Source organism: Ambystoma mexicanum, chromosome 13 (genome assembly GCF_040938575.1).
Source record: "Ambystoma mexicanum isolate Mex_15411 chromosome 13, UKY_AmexF1_1, whole genome shotgun sequence".
Lineage (NCBI taxonomy): Eukaryota > Metazoa > Chordata > Amphibia > Caudata > Ambystomatidae > Ambystoma > Ambystoma mexicanum.
In genome coordinates, this window is record NC_090938.1 from 72,345,548 (window position 1) to 72,367,068 (window position 21,521).

The 21,521-nt window shown below is 55.5% G+C and overlaps 1 protein-coding gene across 1 annotated transcript in view; it reads right to left on the reverse strand.

The window, feature by feature from the left end:
- The window catches only part of LOC138520881 (guanylyl cyclase-activating protein 1), a 118,220-nt gene extending 97,293 nt beyond the window's left edge, over positions 1-20,927 (reverse strand). Inside the window, exon 1 of the mRNA XM_069633294.1 lies at positions 20,434-20,927. Coding sequence (XP_069489395.1) covers positions 20,434-20,631 — 198 coding nt within the window. The 5' untranslated portion in view covers positions 20,632-20,927. The remainder of the gene's footprint in view (positions 1-20,433) is intronic.
- Positions 20,928-21,521: the final 594 nt, after the last annotated feature.

Consider the following 21,521-nt stretch of genomic DNA (forward strand, 5'->3'; position numbering starts at 1 on the left):
AGCAGGGACACTCGCAGCGCTGGGGACACTGAAAACAAAACTACGAAAGCCGAGATGTCGGGAGCCAGTGTGAGAGAGTATAAGACACCAGGAGACGTAACCGAAGATGGGCTCAAGGAACTGGAAAACATGCAAGACGCCACGTGCCCCGTAACTTCAGCAACAGGCGAGCCAAGACATACTGCCTTCTGAGAACCCAGCCCAGAACAGCCAGCAAGCTCCCCCCCTGCACAACATCCAGAGTACGCTCTCGCCAGACGTCCGGACAAGCAGTGCAGGGTCTTGAGACCCATAAGCAGGTGACACATCCTAGAAGGCATAGGGACCAGGAACACCCGCAAGTAGAAAACTTGACCCTGAACAGGGAGAGGAACGGGCAAGACGGTAACCCACAACAACCGTTCGGAGAGAACGGATCCCATGGCCAACTACTTGGACCGTGAGCTGGGTACCAAAGTCCTAACCATGCAAACCTGGACAGTAGGAGACAGGAACGGCAACTGATACCCCCTCCAGAAGGAGCCCATTACCCAGGAAGCCGAACCCCACCGGTCCCATACACCTCCGAGAAGATAGAGACGAGGAACCAGGGATAACCGCCAGTCACTGCACTTGCACCAGAGGGAAATCACAGGACGTTGAAACAGGCCTGCGCCACAATATAACAGCATGCTTGTCAGCCCACAAAAAGATCGGACCTATCAAAAGGAAGATACTGGACAGCCCAGAAGTCCAGCAGACTATGGCCCCCTCAGCCAACAGAGGAGCCACCAGGCTGGCGTCAAAAGGGCAGAGTACTGTCACAAAGCGGGGCAAAGCAATCCATCCCGGATAGCCGACATCAAAGGCAACCCCCTTGCTGAGGTATGCCTATACTGGAAAACCCACTGAAGTGACATCCCCCTCCACCGGCACCAGGGGCTCTGAGAACCCCTCTAAGCACAGACATGTACCACCATGTGCCCTATCACTTCCCACAAGTCTGAGAGGAGGCGTGAAAGCAACGCGTCGGCACCGGAGGACCTAGGCCCTAAAAGAAGAGACACTGGGAACCCCCTGCATGGCCGTTACTTCCATGATGCATTTTCCATAATCCCATACCGGACAATGGAAAAGCAAATCAACTCCTTTGACTTTCCCTCGCGCAGTTTAGAGGAAGAGGACAGGACAAGGAGTCTGCGTCCATAGCTAGCACAGACCCAAACACACCACTAACTCGCCACATGACTGAGAGGTGGCTTGAGCCCTGTATCCAGTAGCTGGTAGCCCCATGCTCTAAATGGTTCCAATGCGTCGGTCTAGGAAGGATGAAGAACCGAGTCCGCACCGCTGAGACTCGAACCCGAAGTGTAGACTATGCCAGGCCGGTACCCTTCCGGCCGCTTGCAGACGTGTCCAAATCTGAGCCGTATTCACAGGCAGCACACAAAGAATGCAGCCAACATCCGGTGCATCCTGGGCTGTGTGTGTCTGTGGAGCGGGTGGTATGTGACATGCCTGTGACAGTACAGAGCCCCCACACTTTCAAATACTCTGTCACAGTCACCCCACGACAAGAAGCAGAGAGGCCTCACAACAAAAAGGGAAGACTAGCCCACACTGCGAAGTGCTTGCCATCATTTCCAATAAAGATGTGTACACAGAGCACGAGGTAACGGCCTTTCGAAGGAGTCAAGATGGCCATACCAGCAAGAGAGGGGAAAACATCAAGCACAGTCCTCCCCTCTCCTTACCTTCCCCCAGATAATGCAGCCAACATCCGGTGCATCCTGGGCCGTGTGTCTCTGAGGAGCGGGTGGTATGTGACATGCCTGCGACAGAACAGAGCCCCCGCACTTTCAAATACTCTGTCACAGTCACCCCACGACAAGAAGCAGAGAGGCCTCACAACAAAAGGGAAGGCTAGCCCATACTGCCAAGTCGAATCAAGATGGCCAAAACAGGAGGAGAGGGGAAAAACATCAAGCCCAGTCCTTCCCTCTCCTTACCTTCCCCCGGGCCGTGCAGGACCCGGGACACAATGCTCACGCTGCGGTCCGGAGCCCAGCAAAGAACCGAGCGAGGCAATCCAGCTCAACTGTGACCCCAAGCCCTGCAGGGGGCCCAGGAGCAGCGCCGCACCTGAGGGAGCCGAGGGCCCCGCCACACAGCCCCCCCCAGGGGGCCAGCAATCGGTGCTCCCTGGTGCCCCGCACCGGGAAGAAAAAGTCCAACCTGCCAGAGGCAGGAAAAATTAAAACTGAGTGACATGGATGTGGGGGAGGAGTTATAGAGATTTAAAGAAATAGAAGAAGGTCCTGTGTCGGAGGCAGGTGCCTCATGAAGTAAGTACTGGGACGAGGAAGAGTGGACGTGGAGGTAATGGGAGCATGTGCTGCCAATGGCGAGAGAGAATGGGTATTGTGCTGCCAGTGGTGAGGGAGAATGGGAGCCTGTGCTGCCAATGGCGTGGGAGAATGGGAGCATGTGATGCCAATGGCGAGGTGGAATGGGAGCCTGTGCTGCCAATGGCGATGGAGAATGGGTCCCTGTGCTGCCAAGGGCGAGGGGGAATGGGAGCCTGTGCTGCCAATGGCGAGGGAGAATGGGAGCATGTGCTGCCAATGGCGATGGAGAATGGGAGCCTGTGCTGCCAATGGCGAGAGAGAATGGGTATTGTGCTGCCAATGGCGATGGAGAATGGGAGCTGCTAATGGCGAAGGAGAATGGGAGCTGCTAATGGCGAAGGAGAATGGGAGCCTGTGCTGCCAAAGGCGAGGGAGAATGGGAGCATGTGCTGCCCATGGCGAGAGAGAATGGGTATTGTGCTGCCAGTGGTGAGGGAGAATGGGAGCCTGTGCTGCCAATGGCGTGGGAGAATGGGAGCATGTGATGCCAATGGCGAGGTGGAATGGGAGCCTGTGCTGCCAATGGCGATGGAGAATGGGTCCCTGTGCTGCCAAGGGCGAGGGGGAATGGGAGCCTGTGCTGCCAATGGCGAGGGAGAATGGGAGCATGTGCTGCCAATGGCGATGGAGAATGGGAGCCTGTGCTGCCAATGGCGAGAGAGAATGGGTATTGTGCTGCCAATGGCGATGGAGAATGGGAGCTGCTAATGGCGAAGGAGAATGGGAGCTGCTAATGGCGAAGGAGAATGGGAGCCTGTGCTGCCAAAGGCGAGGGAGAATGGGAGCATGTGCTGCCCATGGCGAGGGAGAATGGGAGCATGTGCTGCCAATGGCGAGGGAGAATGGGAGCATGTACTGCCAATGGCGAGAGAGAATGGGTATTGTGCTGCCAGTGGCGAGGGAGAATGGGAGCCTGTGCTGCCAGTGGCGAGGGAGAATGGGAGCATGTGCTGCCAATGGCGAGGGGGAATGGGAGCCTGTGCTGCCAGTGGCGATGGAGAATGGGAGCCTGTGCTGGCAATGGCGAGGGGGAATGGGAGCCTGTGCTGCCAATGGCGAGGGAGAATGGGAGCATGTGCTGCCAATGGCGAGGGAGAATGGGAGCATGTGCTGCCAATGGCGATGGAGAATGGGAGCCTGTGCTGCCAATGGCGAGGGAGAATGGGAGCCTGTGCTGCCAATGGCGATGGAGAATGGGAGCCTGTGCTGCCAATGGCGAGGGAGAATGGGAGCATGTGCTGCCAATGGCGAGGGGGAATGGGAGCCTGTGTTGCCAATGGCGTTGGAGAATGGGAACCTGTGCTGCCAATGGCGAGGGAGAATGGGAGCATGTTCTGCCAATGGCGAAGGGAGAATGGGGGCATGCGCTGCGAATGGCGAGGGAGAATGGGAGCATGTGCTGCCAATGGCGAGGGAGAATGGGAGCCTGTGCTGCCAATGGCGAGGGGGAATGGGAGCCTGTGCTGCCAATGGAGAGGGAGAATGGGAGCAGTGTTGCCAATGGCGAGGGATAATGGGAACATGTGCTGCCAATGGCGATGGAGAATGGGAGTCTGTGCTGCCAATGGCGAGGGAGAATGGGAGCCTGTGCTGCCAATGGCGATTTTGAATGGGAGCCTGTGCTGCCAATGGCGAGGGAGAATGGGAGCCTGTGCTGCCAATGGCGATGGAGAATGGGAGCCTGTGCTGCCAATGGCGAGGGGGAATGGAAGCCTGTGCTGCCAATGGCGATGGAGAATGGGAGCCTGTGCTGCCAATGGCGAGGGAAAATGGGAGCCTGTGCTGCCAATGGCGATGGAGAATGGGAGCATGTTCTGCCAATGGCGAGGGAGAATGGGAGCCTGTGCTGCCAATGGCGATGGAGAATGGGAGCCTGTGCTGCCAATGACGAGGGGGAATGGGAGTCTGTGCTCCCAATGGCGAGGGGGAATGCTCTGATTACTTACCGGTAATCTTCATTACTCCTAGTCCTACTCTTCCTCGTCACAGTACTTACTTCATTAGGCACCTGCCTCCGACACAGGACCTTCTTCTATTTCTTTAAATCTCTATAACTCCTCCCCCACATCCATGTCACTCAGTTTCATATTACCAAGCCGGAGCATGGGACCTTCCCCGGAGGGAGGGTGAGGAGGGTCGTCAGTACTGTGACGAGGAAGAGTAGGACTAGGAGTAATGGAGATTACCGGTAAGTAATCAGAGCATTACCTCCACGTCCACTCTTCCTCGTCCCAGTACTTACTTCATGAGGTATACCAAAGCAGCAACAGGGAAAAGGTCCCAATGAGACACAGAGCCAAAAACAGTGCAGCAAAACACACCCACAATAACTCTTAAATCACATCCCCACAGACAAAACTCCAACCACGAAGGAACCAACCCCCGAGTGGGAGAAACTCAACCCATAGCGGTTGATGAAAATGCCTAGACCAGCCAAGGCGGCAGCCATACAAATCTCTTGCAGAGAAAAACCCTCCTTGCATCGGCCCAGGAAGCCGCCAAACCCCTGGCAGACCGCCCCCGATTGTGCGCAGGCACAGGCAGGCCAGAAGCCACATAGGCCCTAGAGATCACAACCCGGAACCACCGGAAAATGGAAACCACAGATGCGTTATGCCCAGCCCCAGCCGGACCACAAGCAATCAGAAGACTATCAGATTGGTGGAAAAAGCAAACCAAGCCAAATACTCCAACGCGTCCCGTCGGACATCAATGTTAAGCCGAGCCACCTCCTCAGGCGTTCTTGGATCATGAAAGAAGTCAGGGAGAACCAGACCCTGAGAGGTGTGAAAACCGAGAGACAACTGAAGGGAGAAACATCGGACCACACCCCGGCACCACCGAGTCGGGCAGCACCCTCAGGAAAGGAGCGTGACATAAGAGAGCCCCAATCTCCCCAAGCCTACGGGCAGAAGTGAGGGCAATAAGAAAAGCAGATTTCAGTGTAAGATGTTTGATATCAATCTCGGAAATGGGCTCAAAAGGAGGCCCGTGAAGGAACCGTAATACAAGAGGGAGATCCCAAGAGGAAAGCCCATTATCAGCACAAGGACGGGAAGAAGAAAAACCCTGGATCAATTTCCCCACCAACACTTCCCCATCCAAGTGACCGTCCGAGTCCCCCAAAAGTAATTTCATGGAGGCCTACTGAGAGTGAAGCCTGGAAAAACTGCCAGGCCCCTGTCAAAACCCCTCCTGGAGGAACTGAAGGATAGCAAAGGCCAGAACGCAGGGGAGGGATCCCAGACCGCCCATACCAGTCTCGGAAATGGCCCCAGTGTCTGCCTAACACCTTCAGAGTGGAGGGTCTAAGAGTATCCATTTGGACCCAACTACAGGATCTGAGAACCCCTGAGATATCAACCTAGACTGAGCAATAGCCACACCGCCCATTGCATCTGGTGGAATTCCAACCGCAGATCCCCTTGAAGGGGACACGGCCACCTCGGAACCAGCCAAGGTTCCTAGGACCGAAGCTCCAACAGAGAGGGGAGCCAACTCCGGCGGGACCAGAACGGAGCTAACAACAACACAGTCACCCTGGACACTCTGATGCGCCAAACCACCCGGGGCAGAAGGGGAATAGGCGGAAAGGCATAAAGGAAAACCCCAAGGCCACTGTACAGAGAGGGCGTCCATCCCCCAATCCCCTCAGCCTGAAACCTAGAGCAGAAGAGGGGAACTTCTGCTGAGGCCGGGGATGCAAACAGGTCTAGAACCAGGGACCCTAATCTGACACAGGTCACCGCAAAGACCTGGGCCAACAGGACCAGTTCCGCAGAGGAGTGAAAACCGGCGTCTGAGAAGATCCGCTTGAACATTGTCCACCCTTCTGATACGTGAGGCCACCAGAGACACCAGATGAGAGTCCTCCCAGGTGCCTATCAGCGCTGCCAGAGCATTCAAGGAGTGGCCGGAACCCCTTTTACAGTTGACATATGCCAAGGCCGTCGTATTGTCCGATCGGACCAAAAACCGCCGACCGTCCAGCAACTCCTCGAAGTACACCACAGCTTGGACAATGGCACAACTCTTGCCAATTGGATGATCGCCGGCTCTCCCCAGATCTCACAACCCTTGAGCTGAGAGGACCCCCAATGTAGACCCTTTCTGCTGGTGTTGGTAGTAGGAGAGGCCACAGGAGGAAGGACCATGCACACCTCAGCCTGTAGACCTGAAACCCCCCGCCACCATAGCAGGGACACTCGCAGCGCTGGGGACACTGAAAACAAAACTACGAAAGCTGAGATGTCGGGAGCCAGTGGGAGAGAGTATAAGACACCAGGAGACGTAACCGAAGACGGGCTCAAAGAACTGGAAAACATGCAAGACGCCACGTGCCCCGTAACTTCAGCAACAGGCGAGCCGAGACATACTGCCTTCTGAGAACCCAGCCCAGAACAGCCAGCAAGCGCCCCCCCTGCACAACATCCAGAGTACGCTCTCCTCAGACGTCCGGACAAGCAGTGCAGGGTCTTGAGACCCATAAGCAGGTGACACATCCTAGAAGGCATAGGGACCAGGAACACCCGCAAGTAGAAAACTTGACCCTGAACAGGGAGAGGAACGGGCAAGACGGTAACCCACAACAACCGTTCGGAGAGAACGGATCCTATGGCCAACTACTTGGACCGTGAGCTGGGTACCAAAGTCCTAACCATGCAAACCTGGACAGGAGGAGACAGGAACGGCAACTGATACCCCCTCCAGAAGGAGCCCATTACCCAGGAAGCCGAACCCCACCGGTCCCATACACCTCCAAGAAGATAGAGACGAGGAGCCAGGGAAAACCGCCAGTCACTGCACTTGCACCAGAGGGAAATCACAGGACGTTGAAACAGGCCTGCGCCACAATATAACAGCATGCTTGTCAGCCCACAAAAAGATCTGACCTATCAAAAGGAAGATACTGGACAGCCCAGAAGTCCAGCAGACTATGGCCCCCTCAGCTGACAGAGGAGCCACCAGGCTGGCGTCAAAAGGGCAGAGTACTGTCACAAAGCGGGGCAAAGCAATCCATCCCGGATAGCCGACATCAAAGGCAACCCCCTACCTGAGGTATGCCTATACTGGAAAACCCACTGAAGTGACATCCCCCTCCACCAGGGGCTCTGAGAACCCCTCTAAGCACAGACATGTGCCACCATGTGCCCTATCACTTCCCACAAGTCTGAGAGGAGGCGTGAAAGCAACACGTCGGCACCGGAGGACCTAGGCCCTAAAAGAAGAGACACTGGGAACCCCCTGCATTGCCGTTACTTCCATGATGCATTTTCCATAATCCCATGCCGGACAAGGGAAAAGCAAATCAACTCCTTCGACTTCCCCTCGCGCAGTTTAGAGGAAGAGGACAGGACAAGGAGTCTGCGTCCATAGCTAGCACAGACCCAAACACACCACTAACAAGCCACATGACTGAGAGGTGGCTTGAGCCCTGTATCCAGTAGCTGGTAGCCCCATGCTCTAGATCGTTCCAATGCGTCGGTCTAGGAAGGTTGAAGGACCGAGTCAGCACCGCCGATACTCGAACCCGAAGTGTAGACTATGCCAGGCCGGTACCCTTCCGGCCGCTTGCAGACGTGTCCAAATCTGCGCCGTATTCACAGGCAGCACGCAAGGAATGCAGCCAACATCCGGTGCATCCTGGGCTGTGTGTGTCTGAGGAGCGGGTGGTATGTGACATGCCTGTGACAGTACAGAGCCCCCACACTTTCAAATACTCTGTCACAGACACCCCACGACAAGAAGCAGAGAGGCCTCACAACAAAAAGGGAAGGCTAGCCCATACTGCCAAGTGCTTGCCATCATTTCCAATAAAGATGTGCACACAAGGCACGAGGAAAACGGCATGTTGAAGGAGTCAAGATGGCCATACCAGAAGGAGAGGGGGAAAATATCAAGCACAGTCCTCCCCTCTCCTTACCTTCCCCCAGATAATGCAGCTAACATCCGGTGCATCCTGGGCCGTGTGTCTGAGGAGCAGGTGGTATGTGACATGCCTGCGACAGAACAGAGCCCCCGCACTCCCAAAGACTCTCTGCCACTGTCACCCCACGACAAGAAGCAGAGAGGCCTCACAACAAAAGGGAAGGCCAGCCCATGCTGCCAAGTCGAATCAAGACGGCCAAAACAGGAGGAGAGGGGAAAAACATCAAGCCCAGTCCTCCCCTCTCCTTACCTTCCCGGGGCCGTGCAGGACCCGGGACACAATGCTCACGCTGCGGTCCGGAGCCCAGCAAAGAACCGAGCGAGGCAATCCAGCTCAACTGTGACCCCAAGCCCCGCAGTGGGCCCAGGAGCAGCGCCGCACCTGAGGGAGCCGAGGGCCCCGCCACACAGCCCCCCCCCAGGGGGCCAGCAATCAGTGCTCCCTGGTGCCCCGCACCGGGAAGAAAAAGTCCAACCTGCCGGAGGCAGGAAAAATTAAACTGAGTGACATGGATGTGGGGGAGGAGTTATAGAGATTTAAAGAAATAGAAGAAGGTCCTGTGTCGGAGGCAGGTGCCTCATGAAGTAAGTACTGGGACGAGGAAGAGTGGACGTGGAGGTAATGGGAGCCTGTGCTGCCAATGGCGAGAGAGAATGGGGGCATGTGCTGCCAATGGCGAGGGAGAATGGGGGCATGTGCTGCCAATGGCGAGGGAGAATGCTCTGATTACTTACCGGTAATCTTCATTACTCCTAGTCTTACTCTTCCTCGTCACAGTACTTACTTCATGAGGCACCTGCCTCCGACACAGGACCTTCTTCTATTTCTTTAAATCTCTATAACTCCTCCCCCACATCCATGTCACTCAGTTTCATATTACCAAGCCGGAGCATGGGACCTTCCCCGGAGGGAGGGTGAGGAGGGTCGTCAGTACTGTGACAAGGAAGAGTAGGACTAGGAGTAATGAAGATTACCGGTAAGTAATCAGAGCATTACCTCCACGTCCACTCTTCCTCGTCCCAGTACTTACTTCATGAGGTATACCAAAGCAGCAACGGGGAAAAGGTCCCAATGAGACAGAGCCAAAAACAGTGCAGCAAAACACACCCACAATAACTCTTAAATCACATCCCCACAGACAAAACTCCAACCACGAAGGAACCAACCCCGAGTGGGAAAAGCTCAACCCATAGCGGTTGATGAAAATGCCTAGACCAGCCAAGGCGGCAGCCATACAAATCTCTTGCAGAGAAAAACCCTCCTTGCATCGGCCCAGGAAGCCACCAAACCCCTGGCAGACCGCCCCCGATTGTGCGCAGGCAGGCCAGAAGCCACATAGGCCCTAGAGATCACAACCCGGAACCACCGGAAAATGGAAACCACAGATGCGTTATGCCCAGCCCCAGCCGGACCACAAGCAATCAGAAGACTATCAGATTGGTGGAAAAAGCAAACCAAGCCAAATACTCCAACGCGTCCCGTCGGACATCAATGTTAAGCCGAGCCACCTCCTCAGGCGTTCTTGGATCATGAAAGAAGTCAGGGAGAACCAGACCCTGAGAGGTGTGAAAACCGAGAGACAACTGAAGGGAGAAACATCGGACCACACCCCGGCACCACCGAGTCTGGCAGCACCCTCAGGAAAGGAGCGTGACATAAGAGAGCCCCAATATCCCCAAGCCTACGGGCAGAAGTGAGGGCAATAAGAAAAGCAGATTTCAGTGTAAGATGTTTGATATCAATCTCGGAAATGGGCTCAAAAGGAGGCCCGTGAAGGAACCGTAATACAAGAGGGAGATCCCAAGAGGAAAGCCCTTTATCAGCACAAGGACGGGAAGAAGAAAAACCCTGGATCAATTTCCCCACCAACACCTCCCCATCCAAGTGACCGTCAGAGTCCCCCAAAAGTAATTTCATGGAGGCCTACTGAGAGCGAAGCCTGGAAAAACTGCCAGGCCCCTGTCAAAACCCCTCCTGGAGGAACTGAAGGATAGCAGAGGCCAGAACGCAGGGGAGGGATCCCAGACCGCCCATACCAGTCTCGGAAATGGCCCCAGTGTCTGCCTAACACCTTCAGAATGGAGGGTCTAAGAGCATCCATTTGGACCCAACTACAGGATCTGAGAACCCCTGAGATATCAACCTAGACTGAGCAATAGCCACACCGCCCATTGCATCTGGTGGAATTCCAACCGCAGATCCCCTTGAAGGGGACACGGCCACCTCGGAACCAGCCAAGGTTCCTAGGACCGAAGCTCCAACAGAGAGGGGAGCCAACTCCGGCGGGACCAGAACGGAGCTAACAACAACACAGTCACCCTGGACACTCTGATGCGCCAAACCACCCGGGGCAGAAGGGGAATAGGCGGAAAGGCATAAAGGAAAACCCCAAGGCCACTGTACAGAGAGGGCGTCCATCCCCCAATCCCCTCAGCCTGAAACCTAGAGCAGAAGAGGGGAACTTCTGCTGAGGCCGGGGATGCAAACAGGTCTAGAACCAGGGACCCTAATCTGACACAGGTCACCGCAAAGACCTGGGCCAACAGGACCAGTTCCGCAGAGGAGTGAAATCCGGCGTCTGAGAAGATCCGCTTGAACATTGTCCACCCTTCTGATACGTGAGGCCACCAGATGAGAGTCCTCCCAGGTGCCTATCAGCGCTGCCAGAGCATTCAAGGAGTGGCCGGAACCCCTTTGCAGTTGACATATGCCAAGGCCGTCGTATTGTCCGATCGGACCAAAAACCGCTGACCGTCCAGCAACTCCTCGAAGTACACCAGAGCTTGGACAATGGCACAACTCTTGCCAATTGGATGATCGCCCGCTCTCCCCAGATCTCACAACCCTTGAGCTGAGAGGACCCCCAATGTAGACCCTTTCTGCTGGTGTTGGTAGTAGGAGAGGCCACAGGAGGAAGGACCATGCACACCTCAGCCTGTAGACCTGAAACCCCCCGCCACCATAGCAGGGACACTCGCAGCTCTGGGGACACTGAAAACAAAACTACGAAAGCTGAGATGTCGGGAGCCAGTGGGAGAGAGTATAAGACACCAGGAGACGTAACCGAAGACGGGCTCAAGGAACTGAAAAACATGCAAGACGCCACGTGCCCCGTAACTTCAGCAACAGGCGAGCCGAGACATACTGCCTTCTGAGAACCCAGCCCAGAACAGCCAGCAAGCGCCCCCCCTGCACAACATCCAGAGTACGCTCTCCCCAGACGTCCGGACAAGCAGTGCAGGGTCTTGAGACCCATAAGCAGGTGACACATCCTAGAAGGCATAGGGACCAGGAACACCCGCAAGTAGAAAACTTGACCCTGAACAGGGAGAGGAACGGGCAAGACGGTAACCCACAACAACCGTTCGGAGAGAACGGATCCCATGGCCAACTACTTGGACCGTGAGCTGGGTACCAAAGTCCTAACCATGCAAACCTGGACAGGAGGAGACAGGAACGGCAACTGATACCCCCTCCAGAAGGAGCCCATTACCCAGGAAGCCGAACCCCACCGGTCCCATACACTTCCGAGAAGATAGAGACGAGGAGCCAGGGAAAACCGCCAGTCACTGCACTTGCACCAGAGGGAAATCACAGGACGTTGAAACAGGCCTGCACCACAATATAACAGCATGCTTGTCAGCCCACAAAAAGATCTGACCTATCAAAAGGAAGATACTGGACAGCCCAGAAGTCCAGCAGACTATGGCCCCCTCAGCTGACAGAGGAGCCACCAGGCTGGCGTCAAAAAGGCAGAGTACTGTCACAAAGCGGGGCAAAGCAATCCATCCCGGATAGCCGACATCAAAGGCAACCCCCTACCTGAGGTATGCCTATACTGGAAAACCCACTGAAGTGACATCCCCCTCCACCGGCACCAGGGGCTCTGAGAACCCCTCTAAGCACAGACATGTGCCACCATGTGCCCTATCACTTCCCACAAGTCTGAGAGGAGGCGTGAAAGCAACACGTCGGCACCGGAGGACCTAGGCCCTAAAAGAAGAGACACTGGGAACCCCCTGCATGGCCGTTACTTCCATGATGCATTTTCCATAATCCCATGCCGGACAAGGGAAAAGCAAATCAACTCCTTCGACTTTCTCTCGCGCAGTTTAGAGGAAGAGGACAGGACAAGGAGTCTGCGTCCATAGCTAGCACAGACCCAAACACACCACTAACACCCCACATGACTGAGAGGTGGCTTGAGCCCTGTATCCAGTAGCTGGTAGCCCCATGCTCTAAATGGTTCCAATGCGTCGGTCTAGGAAGGATGAAGGACCGAGTCAGCACCGCTGAGACTCGAACCCGAAGTGTAGACTATGCCAGGCCGGTACCCTTCCGGCCGCTTGCAGACGTGTCCAAATCTGCGCCGTATTCACCGGCAGCACGCAAGGAATGCAGCCAACATCCGGTGCACCTGGGCTGTGTGTCTCTGAGGAGCGGGTGGTATGTGACATGCCTGCGACAGAAAAGAGCCCCTGCACTTTCAAATACTCTGTCATAGTCACCCCACGACAAGAAGCAGAGAGGCCTCACAACAAAAAGGAAGGCTTAGCCCATACTGCCAAGTGCTTGCCATCATTTCCAATAAAGATGTGCACACAAGGCACGAGGAAAACGGAATGTTGAAGGAGTCAAGATGGCCATACCAGCAGGAGAGGGGAAAAATATCAAGCACAGTCCTCCCCTCTCCTTACCTTCCCCCAGATAATGCAGCTAACATCCGGTGCATCCTGTGCTGTGTGTGTCTGAGGAGCGGGTGGTATGTGACATGCCTGCGACAGAACAGAGCCCCCGCACTCCCAAAGACTCTCTGCCACTGTCACCCCACGACAAGAAGCAGAGAGGCCTCACAACAAAAGGGAAGGCTAGCCCATACTGCCAAGTCGAATCCAGACGGCCAAAACAGGAGGAGAGGGGAAAAACATCAAGCCCAGTCCTCCCCTCTCCTTACCTTCCCGGGGCCGTGCAGGACCCGGGACACAATGCTCACGCTGCGGTCCGGAGCCCAGCAAAGAACCGAGCGAGGCAATCCAGCTCAACTGTGACCCCAAGCCCCGCAGGGGGCCCAGGAGCAGCGCCGCACCTGAGGGAGCCGAGGGCCCCGCCACACAGCCCCCCCAGGGGGCAAGCAATCGGTGCTCCCTGGTGTCCCGCACCGGGAAGAAAAAGTCCAACCTGCCGGAGGCAGGAAAAATTAAAACTGAGTGACATGGATGTGGGGGAGGAGTTATAGAGATTTAAAGAAATAGAAGAAGGTCCTGTGTCGGAGGCAGGTGCCTCATGAAGTAAGTACTGGGACGAGGAAGAGTGGACGTGGAGGTAATGGGAGCATGTGCTGCCAATGGAGAGGGAGAATGGGAGCCTGTGCTGCCAATGGAGAGGGGGGATGGGAGCCTGTGCTGCGAATGGCGATGGAGAATGGGAGCCTGTGCTGCCAATGGCGATGGAGAATGGGAGCCTGTGCTGCCAATGGCGATGGAGAATGGGAGCCTGTGCTGTCAATGGTGAGGGAGAATGGGAGCATGCGCTGCCAATGGCGAGGGAGAATGGGAGCCTGTGCTGCCAATGGCAAGGGAGAATGGGAGCCTGTGCTGCCAATGGCGATGGAGAATGGGAGCCTGTGCTGCCATGGCGAGGGAGAATGGGAGCCTGTGCTGCCAATGGCGAGGGAGAATGGGAGCCTGTGCTGCCAATGGCGAGGGAGAATGGGAGCCTGTGCTGCCAATGGCGAGGGAGACTGGGGGCATGCGCTGCCAATGGCGTTGGAGAATGGGAGCCTGTGCTGCCAATGGCGAGGGAGAATGGGAGCATGTTCTGCCAATGGCGAGGGAGAATGGAGGCATGTGCTGCGAATGGCGAGGGAGAATGGGAGCATGTGCTGCCAATGGCGAGGGAGAATGGGAGCCTGTGCTGCCAATGGAGAGGGAGAATGGGAGACTGTGCTGCCAATGGCGAGGGGGAATGGGAGCCTGTGCTGCCAATGGAGAGGGAGAATGGGAGCATGTGTTGCCAATGGCGAGGGATAATGGGAGCATGTGCTGCCAATGGCGATGGAGAATGGGAGCCCGTGCTGCCAATGGAGAGGGAGAATGGGGGCATGTGCTGCCAATGGCGAGGGAGAATGGGAGCATGTGCTGCCAATGGCGAGGGAGAATGGGAGCATGTGCTGCCAATGGCGATGGAGAATGGGGGCATGTGCTGCCAATGGCGAGGGAGAATGGGAGCATGTGCTGCCAATGGAGAGGGAGAATGGGAGCCTGTGCTGCCAATGGCGAGGGAGAATGGGAGCCTGTGCTGCCAATGGCAAGGGAGAATGGGAGCCTGTGCTGCCAATGGCGATGGAGAATGGGAGCCTGTGCTGCCAATGACGAGGGGGAATGGGAGCCTGTGCTGCCAATGGCGATGGAGAATGGGAGCCTGTGCTGCCAATGGCGAGGGAGAATGGGAGCATGTGCTGCCAATGGCGAGGGGGAATGGAAGCTTGTGCTGCCAATGGCGAGGGAGAATGGGAGCATGTTCTGCCAATGGCGAGGGAGAATGGAGGCATGTGCTGCGAATGGCGAGGGAGAATGGAGGCATGTGCTGCGAATGGCGAGGGAGAATGGGAGCATGTGCTGCCAATGGCGAGGGAGAATGGGAGCCTGTGCTGCCAATGGAGAGGGAGAATGGGAGACTGTGCTGCCAATGGCGAGGGGGAATGGGAGCCTGTGCTGCCAATGGAGAGGGAGAATGGGAGCATGTGTTGCCAATGGCGAGGGATAATGGGAGCATGTGCTGCCAATGGCGAGGGAGAATGGGAGCCCGTGCTGCCAATGGCGAGGGAGAATGGGGGCATGTGCTGCCAATGGCGAGGGAGAATGGGAGCATGTGCTGCCAATGGCGAGGGAGAATGGGAGCATGTGCTGCCAATGGCGAGGGAGAATGGGGGCATGTGCTGCCAATGGCGAGGGAGAATGGGAGCATGTGCTGCCAATGGAGAGGGAGAATGGGAGCCTGTGCTGCCAATGGAGAGGGAGAATGGGAGCCTGTGCTGCCAATGGCGATGGAGAATGGGAGCCTGTGCTGCCAATGGCGATGGAGAATGGGAGCCTGTGCTGCCAATGACGAGGGGGAATGGGAGCCTGTGCTGCCAATGGCGATGGAGAATGGGAGCCTGTGCTGCCAATGGCGAGGGAGAATGGGAGCATGTGCTGCCAATGGCGAGGGGGAATGGAAGCTTGTGCTGCCAATGGCGATGGAGAATGGGAGCATGTTCTGCCAATGGCGATGGAGAATGGGAGCCTGTGCTGCCAATGGCGAGGGAGAATGGGAGCCTGTGCTGCCAATGACGAGGGGGAATGGGAGTCTGTGCTCCCAATGGCGAGGGGGAATGGGAGCCTGTGCTGCCAATGGCGAGGGAGAATGGGAGCCTGTGCTGCCAATGGCGAGGGAGAATGGGGGCATGTGCTGCCAATGGCGAGGGAGAATGGGAGCATGTGCTGCCAATGGCGAGGGAGAATGGGGGCATGTGCTGCCAATGGCGAGGGAGAATGGGAGCATGTGCTGCCAATGGAGAGGGAGAATGGGAGCCTGTGCTGCCAATGGAGAGGGAGAATGGGAGCCTGTGCTGCGAATGGCAATGGAAAATGGGAGCCTGTGCTGCCAATGGCGATGGAGAATGGGAGCCTGTGCTGCCAATGACGAGGGGGAATGGGAGCCTGTGCTGCCAATGGCGAGGGAGAATGGGAGCATGTGCTGCCAATGGCGATGGAGAATGGGAGCCTGTGCTGCCAATGGCGATGGAGAATGGGTATTGTGCTGCCAATGGCGATGGAGAATGGGAGCTGCCAATGGCGAAGGAGAATGGGAGCCTGCGCTGCCAAAGGCGAGGGAGAATGGGAGCATGTGCTGCCCATGGCGAGGGAGAATGGGAGCATGTGCTGCCCATGGCGAGGGAGAATGGGAGCATGTGCTGCCCATGGCGAGGGAGAATGGGAGCATGTGCTGCCAATGGCGAGGGAGAATGGGTATTGTGCTGCCAGTGGGAGGGAGAATGGGAGCCTGTGCTGCCAATGGCGAGGGAGAATGGGAGCATGTGCTGCCAATGGCGAGGGGGAATGGGAGCCTGTGCTGCCAATGGCGATGGAGAATGGGAGCCTGTGCTGGCAATGGCGAGGGGGAATGGGAGCATGTGCTGCCAATGGCGAGGGAGAATGGGAGCATGTGCTGCCATTGGCGATGGAGAATGGGAGCCTGTGCTGCCAATGGCGAGGGAGAATGGGAGCCTGTGCTGCCAATGGCGATGGAGAATGGGAGCCTGTGCTGCCAATGGTGAGGGAGAATGGGAGCATGTGCTGCCAATGGCGAGGGGGAATGGGAGCCTGTTTTGCCAATGGCGAGGGAGAATGGGAGCATGCGCTGCCAATGACGAGGGAGAATGGGAGCCTGTGCTCCCAATGGCGAGGGAGAATGGGGGCATGCGCTGCCAATGGCGTTGGAGAATGGGAGCCTGTGCTGCTAATGGCGAGGGAGAATGGGAGCATGTTCTGCCAATGGCGAGGGAGAATGGGGGCATGTGCTGCGAATGGCGAGGGAGAATGGGAGCATGTGCTGCCAATGGCGAGGGAGAATGGGAGCATGTGCTGCCAATGGCGAGGGAGAATGGGAGCCTGTGCTGCCAATGGAGAGGGGGAATGGGAGCCTGTGCTGCCAATGGCGAGGGGGAATGGGAGCCTGTGCTGCCAATGGAGAGGGAGAATGGGAGCATGTGCTGCCAATGGCGAGGGATAATGGGAGCATGTGCTGCCAATGGCGATGGAGAATGGGAGCCTGTGCTGCCAATGGCGAGGGAGAATGGGAGCCTGTGCTGCCAATGGCGAGGGAGAATGGGAGCCTGTGCTGCCAATGGCGATGGAGAATGGGAGCCTGTGCTGCCAATGGCGAGGGAGAATGGGAGCATGTGCTGCCAATGGCGAGGGGGAATGGAAGCTTGTGCTGCCAATGGCGATGGAGAATGGGAGCCTGTGCTGCCAATGGCGAGGGAGAATGGGAGTCTGTGCTCCCAATGGCGAGGGGGAATGGGAGCATGTGCTGCCAATGGCGATGGAGAATGGGAGCCTGTGCTGCCAATGGCGATGGAGAATGGGAGCCTGTGCTGCCAATGGCGAGGGAGAATGGGAGCCTGTGCTGCCAATGGCGAGGGAGAATGGGAGTCTGTGCTCCCAATGGCGAGGGGGAATGGGAGCATGTGCTGCCAATGGCGAGGGAGAATGGGAGCCTGTGCTGCCAATGGCGAGGGAGAATGGGGGCATGTGCTGCCAATGGCGAGGGGGAATAGGAGCCTGTGCTGCCAATGGCGAGGGAGAATGAGAGCATGTGCTGCCAATGGCGAGGGAAAATGGGGGCATGTGCTGCCAATGGCGAGGGAGAATGGGAGCATGTGCTGCCAATGGAAAGGGAGAATGGGAGCCTGTGCTGCCAATGGAGAGGGGGGATGGGAGCCTGTGCTGCGAATGGCGATGGAGAATGGGAGCCTGTGCTGCCAATGGCGATGTAGAATGGGAGCCTGTGCTGCCAATGGTGAGGGAGAATGGGAGCATGCGCTGCCAATGGCGAGGGAGAATGGGAGCATGTTCTGCCAATGGTGAGGGAGAATGGGAGCCTGTGTTGCCAATGGCGAGAGAGAATGGGAGCATGTGCTGCCAATGGCGAGGGAGAATGGGGGCATGTGCTGCCAATGGCGAGGGAGAATGGGGGCATGTGCTGCCAATGGCGAGGGAGAATGGGAGCATGTGCTGCCAATGGCGAGGGAGAATGGGAGCATGTGCTGCCAATGGCGTGAGAGAATGGGTATTGTGCTGCCAGTGGTGAGGGAGAATGGGAGCCTCTGCTGCCAATGGCGAGGGAGAATGGGAGCCTGTGCTGCCATGGCGAGGGAGAATGGGAGCCTGTGCTGCCACTGGCGAGGGAGAATGGGAGCCTGTGCTGCCAATGGCGAGGGAGAATGGGAGCCTGTGCTGCCAATGGCGAGGGAGAATGGACCCTTAAACTAAAGCATTAAAGAAGAGAAGTCTGATTACACTGTCTTCGCTCTTCATTCAGTGGCCAGGCGATTCAGGTGGTGGAGAGTTGAAAGGTCACGTGACCCTGCTTGAAATCAATGGACAGTAGAAGCTATAGTAAACCCATCACCAAGAACCTAGCTCGCCCGTCTCTGACCCTATGTAGTCTCCCTCTCCATGTCCTTCTAAGGGTACCCCAAATATTCTATCCTAATATGACCCGTTTTATTGAACCCCGTTAAAGTATTCCCCCTGCTCTACAGCGCTCTGTTCCGTCATAGCTAGGGGTGTGCTGTATAAAACCCAACAAGGCAACCAGTATCACACAGCGCGTCATAGAAGAGTCGGGATTGCTCTAACCTCTCAAACTCCAAAGAGTGCTTTCTGGACATTCCGTTCTGCTGCATTCTTAGAGGCAACCCTTTTGTGACAATTGATCGCTGGCTGCACTCTAAAACCTAACGACCCCCCCCCCCCCCCGCCCCCCTCAGACCCCCGCTACCGGCCCTCTACGGCAGGTTGCCAGTGGTGGAAATGGAAAAAATGTGGTGGGGGATCCCACAACACACGGGGTGAGGGGAGGAGTTTTGGGGGGGGGGGGCGCTGCCCGAGGGGGCGTGCTCTACAGGGGGCGGGGCTCGTAGTTGACATCCAGCAATGCTGGAATACGTAAAAAAATAAATTAAAAAAACGCCTGCAACAGCAGCATTGGCTTTTACTGCCGGCTTTGGCATTGGTGTGTACTGCACAATGCTTGCTACATGTACAACTGAAAGGCATGGGTTGTACATGCAGCGAGCATTGTGCATTACACACCAGTGCCAAAGCCGCGGCAAAATTCAATGCTGCCGTCCCGTGTGCTTTTCTTTTTCTTTTTTTTTTTTTAACGATTCCAGCACGGTTCATGGGCTTGGGCGGCTGACTCTGGCCGGATCCCGAGATCCGGCTCCATATCTGGTGCCGGATCTCAGATCCGCCGAGAGCCGGCCCAATGACCAGCACTGCAGGTTGCAACATAAAGCATCAACTCATTAAAGTTGGCACATACAAATCAATGAAAGATTCCCTTTCGCTTATTCTGCCTTGCCAACCTTCAGAAAAGAGTTTGCTCCATTTTGCATCGTCAAGTCAAACTCTTCCTTCTCGGGCTGTAGCGCTACAACTCCACAAATGGTGCATGGGGGAGCCCAAAAGCAATACAATGATCCCAGGACCCACTTGCATGGGCATGTTGTTATTTATTTTTAGAAACTAAGGGCCCGATTCGTGGAATTGTTCGCACGGTTCAAAGTGACGTTGCACTGGCGACACAAACCCTTATTCATGGAATGTGCAAAGGGTATTGTTGCAGTGCAAAGCCAGTTCCATGAATCAGGGGGGGTGTCGGCAGTGCAAAGTCACTTTGAACCGTGCAAAGAATCCCATGAACCAGGCCCTACACCTTTCATTTGCTTTCATAAAGTGTCTTAAGCGGGTATAGGACAGCGGTTACGTAATGGGCCGAATACCAAAAATGTGTGTAATTCGTTTAATGCTAAAACATTCTAGGTGCATCGCGACACTCAAGATACAGGCTCGGTTTCACAAAAGTATTTTAAAAATCCTTCTAAAAGTTTATAGTCAAAGAACTACTCCTAAAAAGAAGAGACAACAAACCTGGGGCAGTGTTTGGCCGGTTGCATGAAACAGGTCAATAACACCGTGGTGGGTGGCTATGGAGTAATACCCAGGCAGTACTGCCCAGTTCAAAATATTATACTTAGCACACATAACCTTTCCATATGTTGGAGCAGTATAGTTCTAGTAGGTAGCAAATGCCGGTAAGATAGCTCAGTGGGTTGGGCACTCGCTGCTGTGATCTGCAGCTTGCAGGTTTGAGTCCCGGCATGGCCAACTCAGCCTTTCATCCTTCTGAGATCGATAAATGAGTACCAACTTCGGTTGGGATGATAAATATATGTAAATATGTTCTCTGTAAAGCGCTTTGGCTTAAGGCGCTATATAAATAACACATCATTAGCAAAGGCACACAATGGATGTGGCGAGGACGACAAAGCAGCAAATGAACATTTACCTGGTTGAAGTCAAAGGTGTCAAACATTTGCTCAATGTATTTGCTGGAAGCTGGACTTAAATTCTTCAAGCCAAAGAACTGCTTGAACTCATGCTGGGTGAGCTGCCCAGAGGGGCACTCCGTCATGTACTTCTTGTACCACTGGTGGATCTCCGTGGCACTCAGCTCTTCCACCGCCTTGCCGTCCATGTTGCCCATTTTCCGGTCACGAGGTGATCCTGACCAATGGTCTCTGATGGACCAGTCAAAGACTTCAATTTAAGCGCTGTCCTTTTAATTATTTTCTACTTCTTGATATAAGCGCAAAACCCCTTCAAGCTGATATTGTCCTCAATAGGGAGCTAGTTCCTACCCTTGCCTTGAAACCCTCCCAAGCCCTACTGCTGAAGAGATCGCCTTGCTCACAAAGCCTTCTCTCACCGGAAGTAGCTCCTTAAGAAAGCCCTTGCCAATTACATTCCAGCCAATGAGAAGCAACACGGTGATGACCCACTGTGGACAGAGCCAGGCTGAAATTCTAAGAATGAAAAAAAAGGAAAAAAGAAAAGAGCTACCATGTGAAACCTGAAGATTACACGCGACTCAGATGCGATAGCGATAGAGAGGTAATTCCGGGGGGGGGGGGGGGGGCGTAATCTTGTAATCCACTTTGGTGCTGGCTTTGACTGTGACATCAGCGGCAAAAGCACATCCTAAAATAAGCAGAGTGGAGGAATCAAGAGTCCCTGTACGTGCAGGGGGCACCCCGGGGATTAGAAAGGTCACCGGGGCCAGGAGCGCAGAGTTGGTCTGCAGTGGAGCCAGCGGGACTCTGCAAAGGATTAACTAGTGCCACGTGAGGGGAAGGGTGCAGGGGAACCTTGACCTCTTCTTAATGTGGACCTTATGGATTCAGAAAGCATCTTCCTTGCCATTATGAGAGGATTCCCTACTCCTACATTGAGAAAGATTGTATTGGCCCAGCAAAGGAAACTCAGTCCATGGGTAGGGTGACCAGATTTTCAAGACAAAAAAACCGGGGAAGCCAACAACATAAAAGAAGGACTCCAGCCCCCCGACCCTCTGCATAACCGGACCTCCCCCCGACC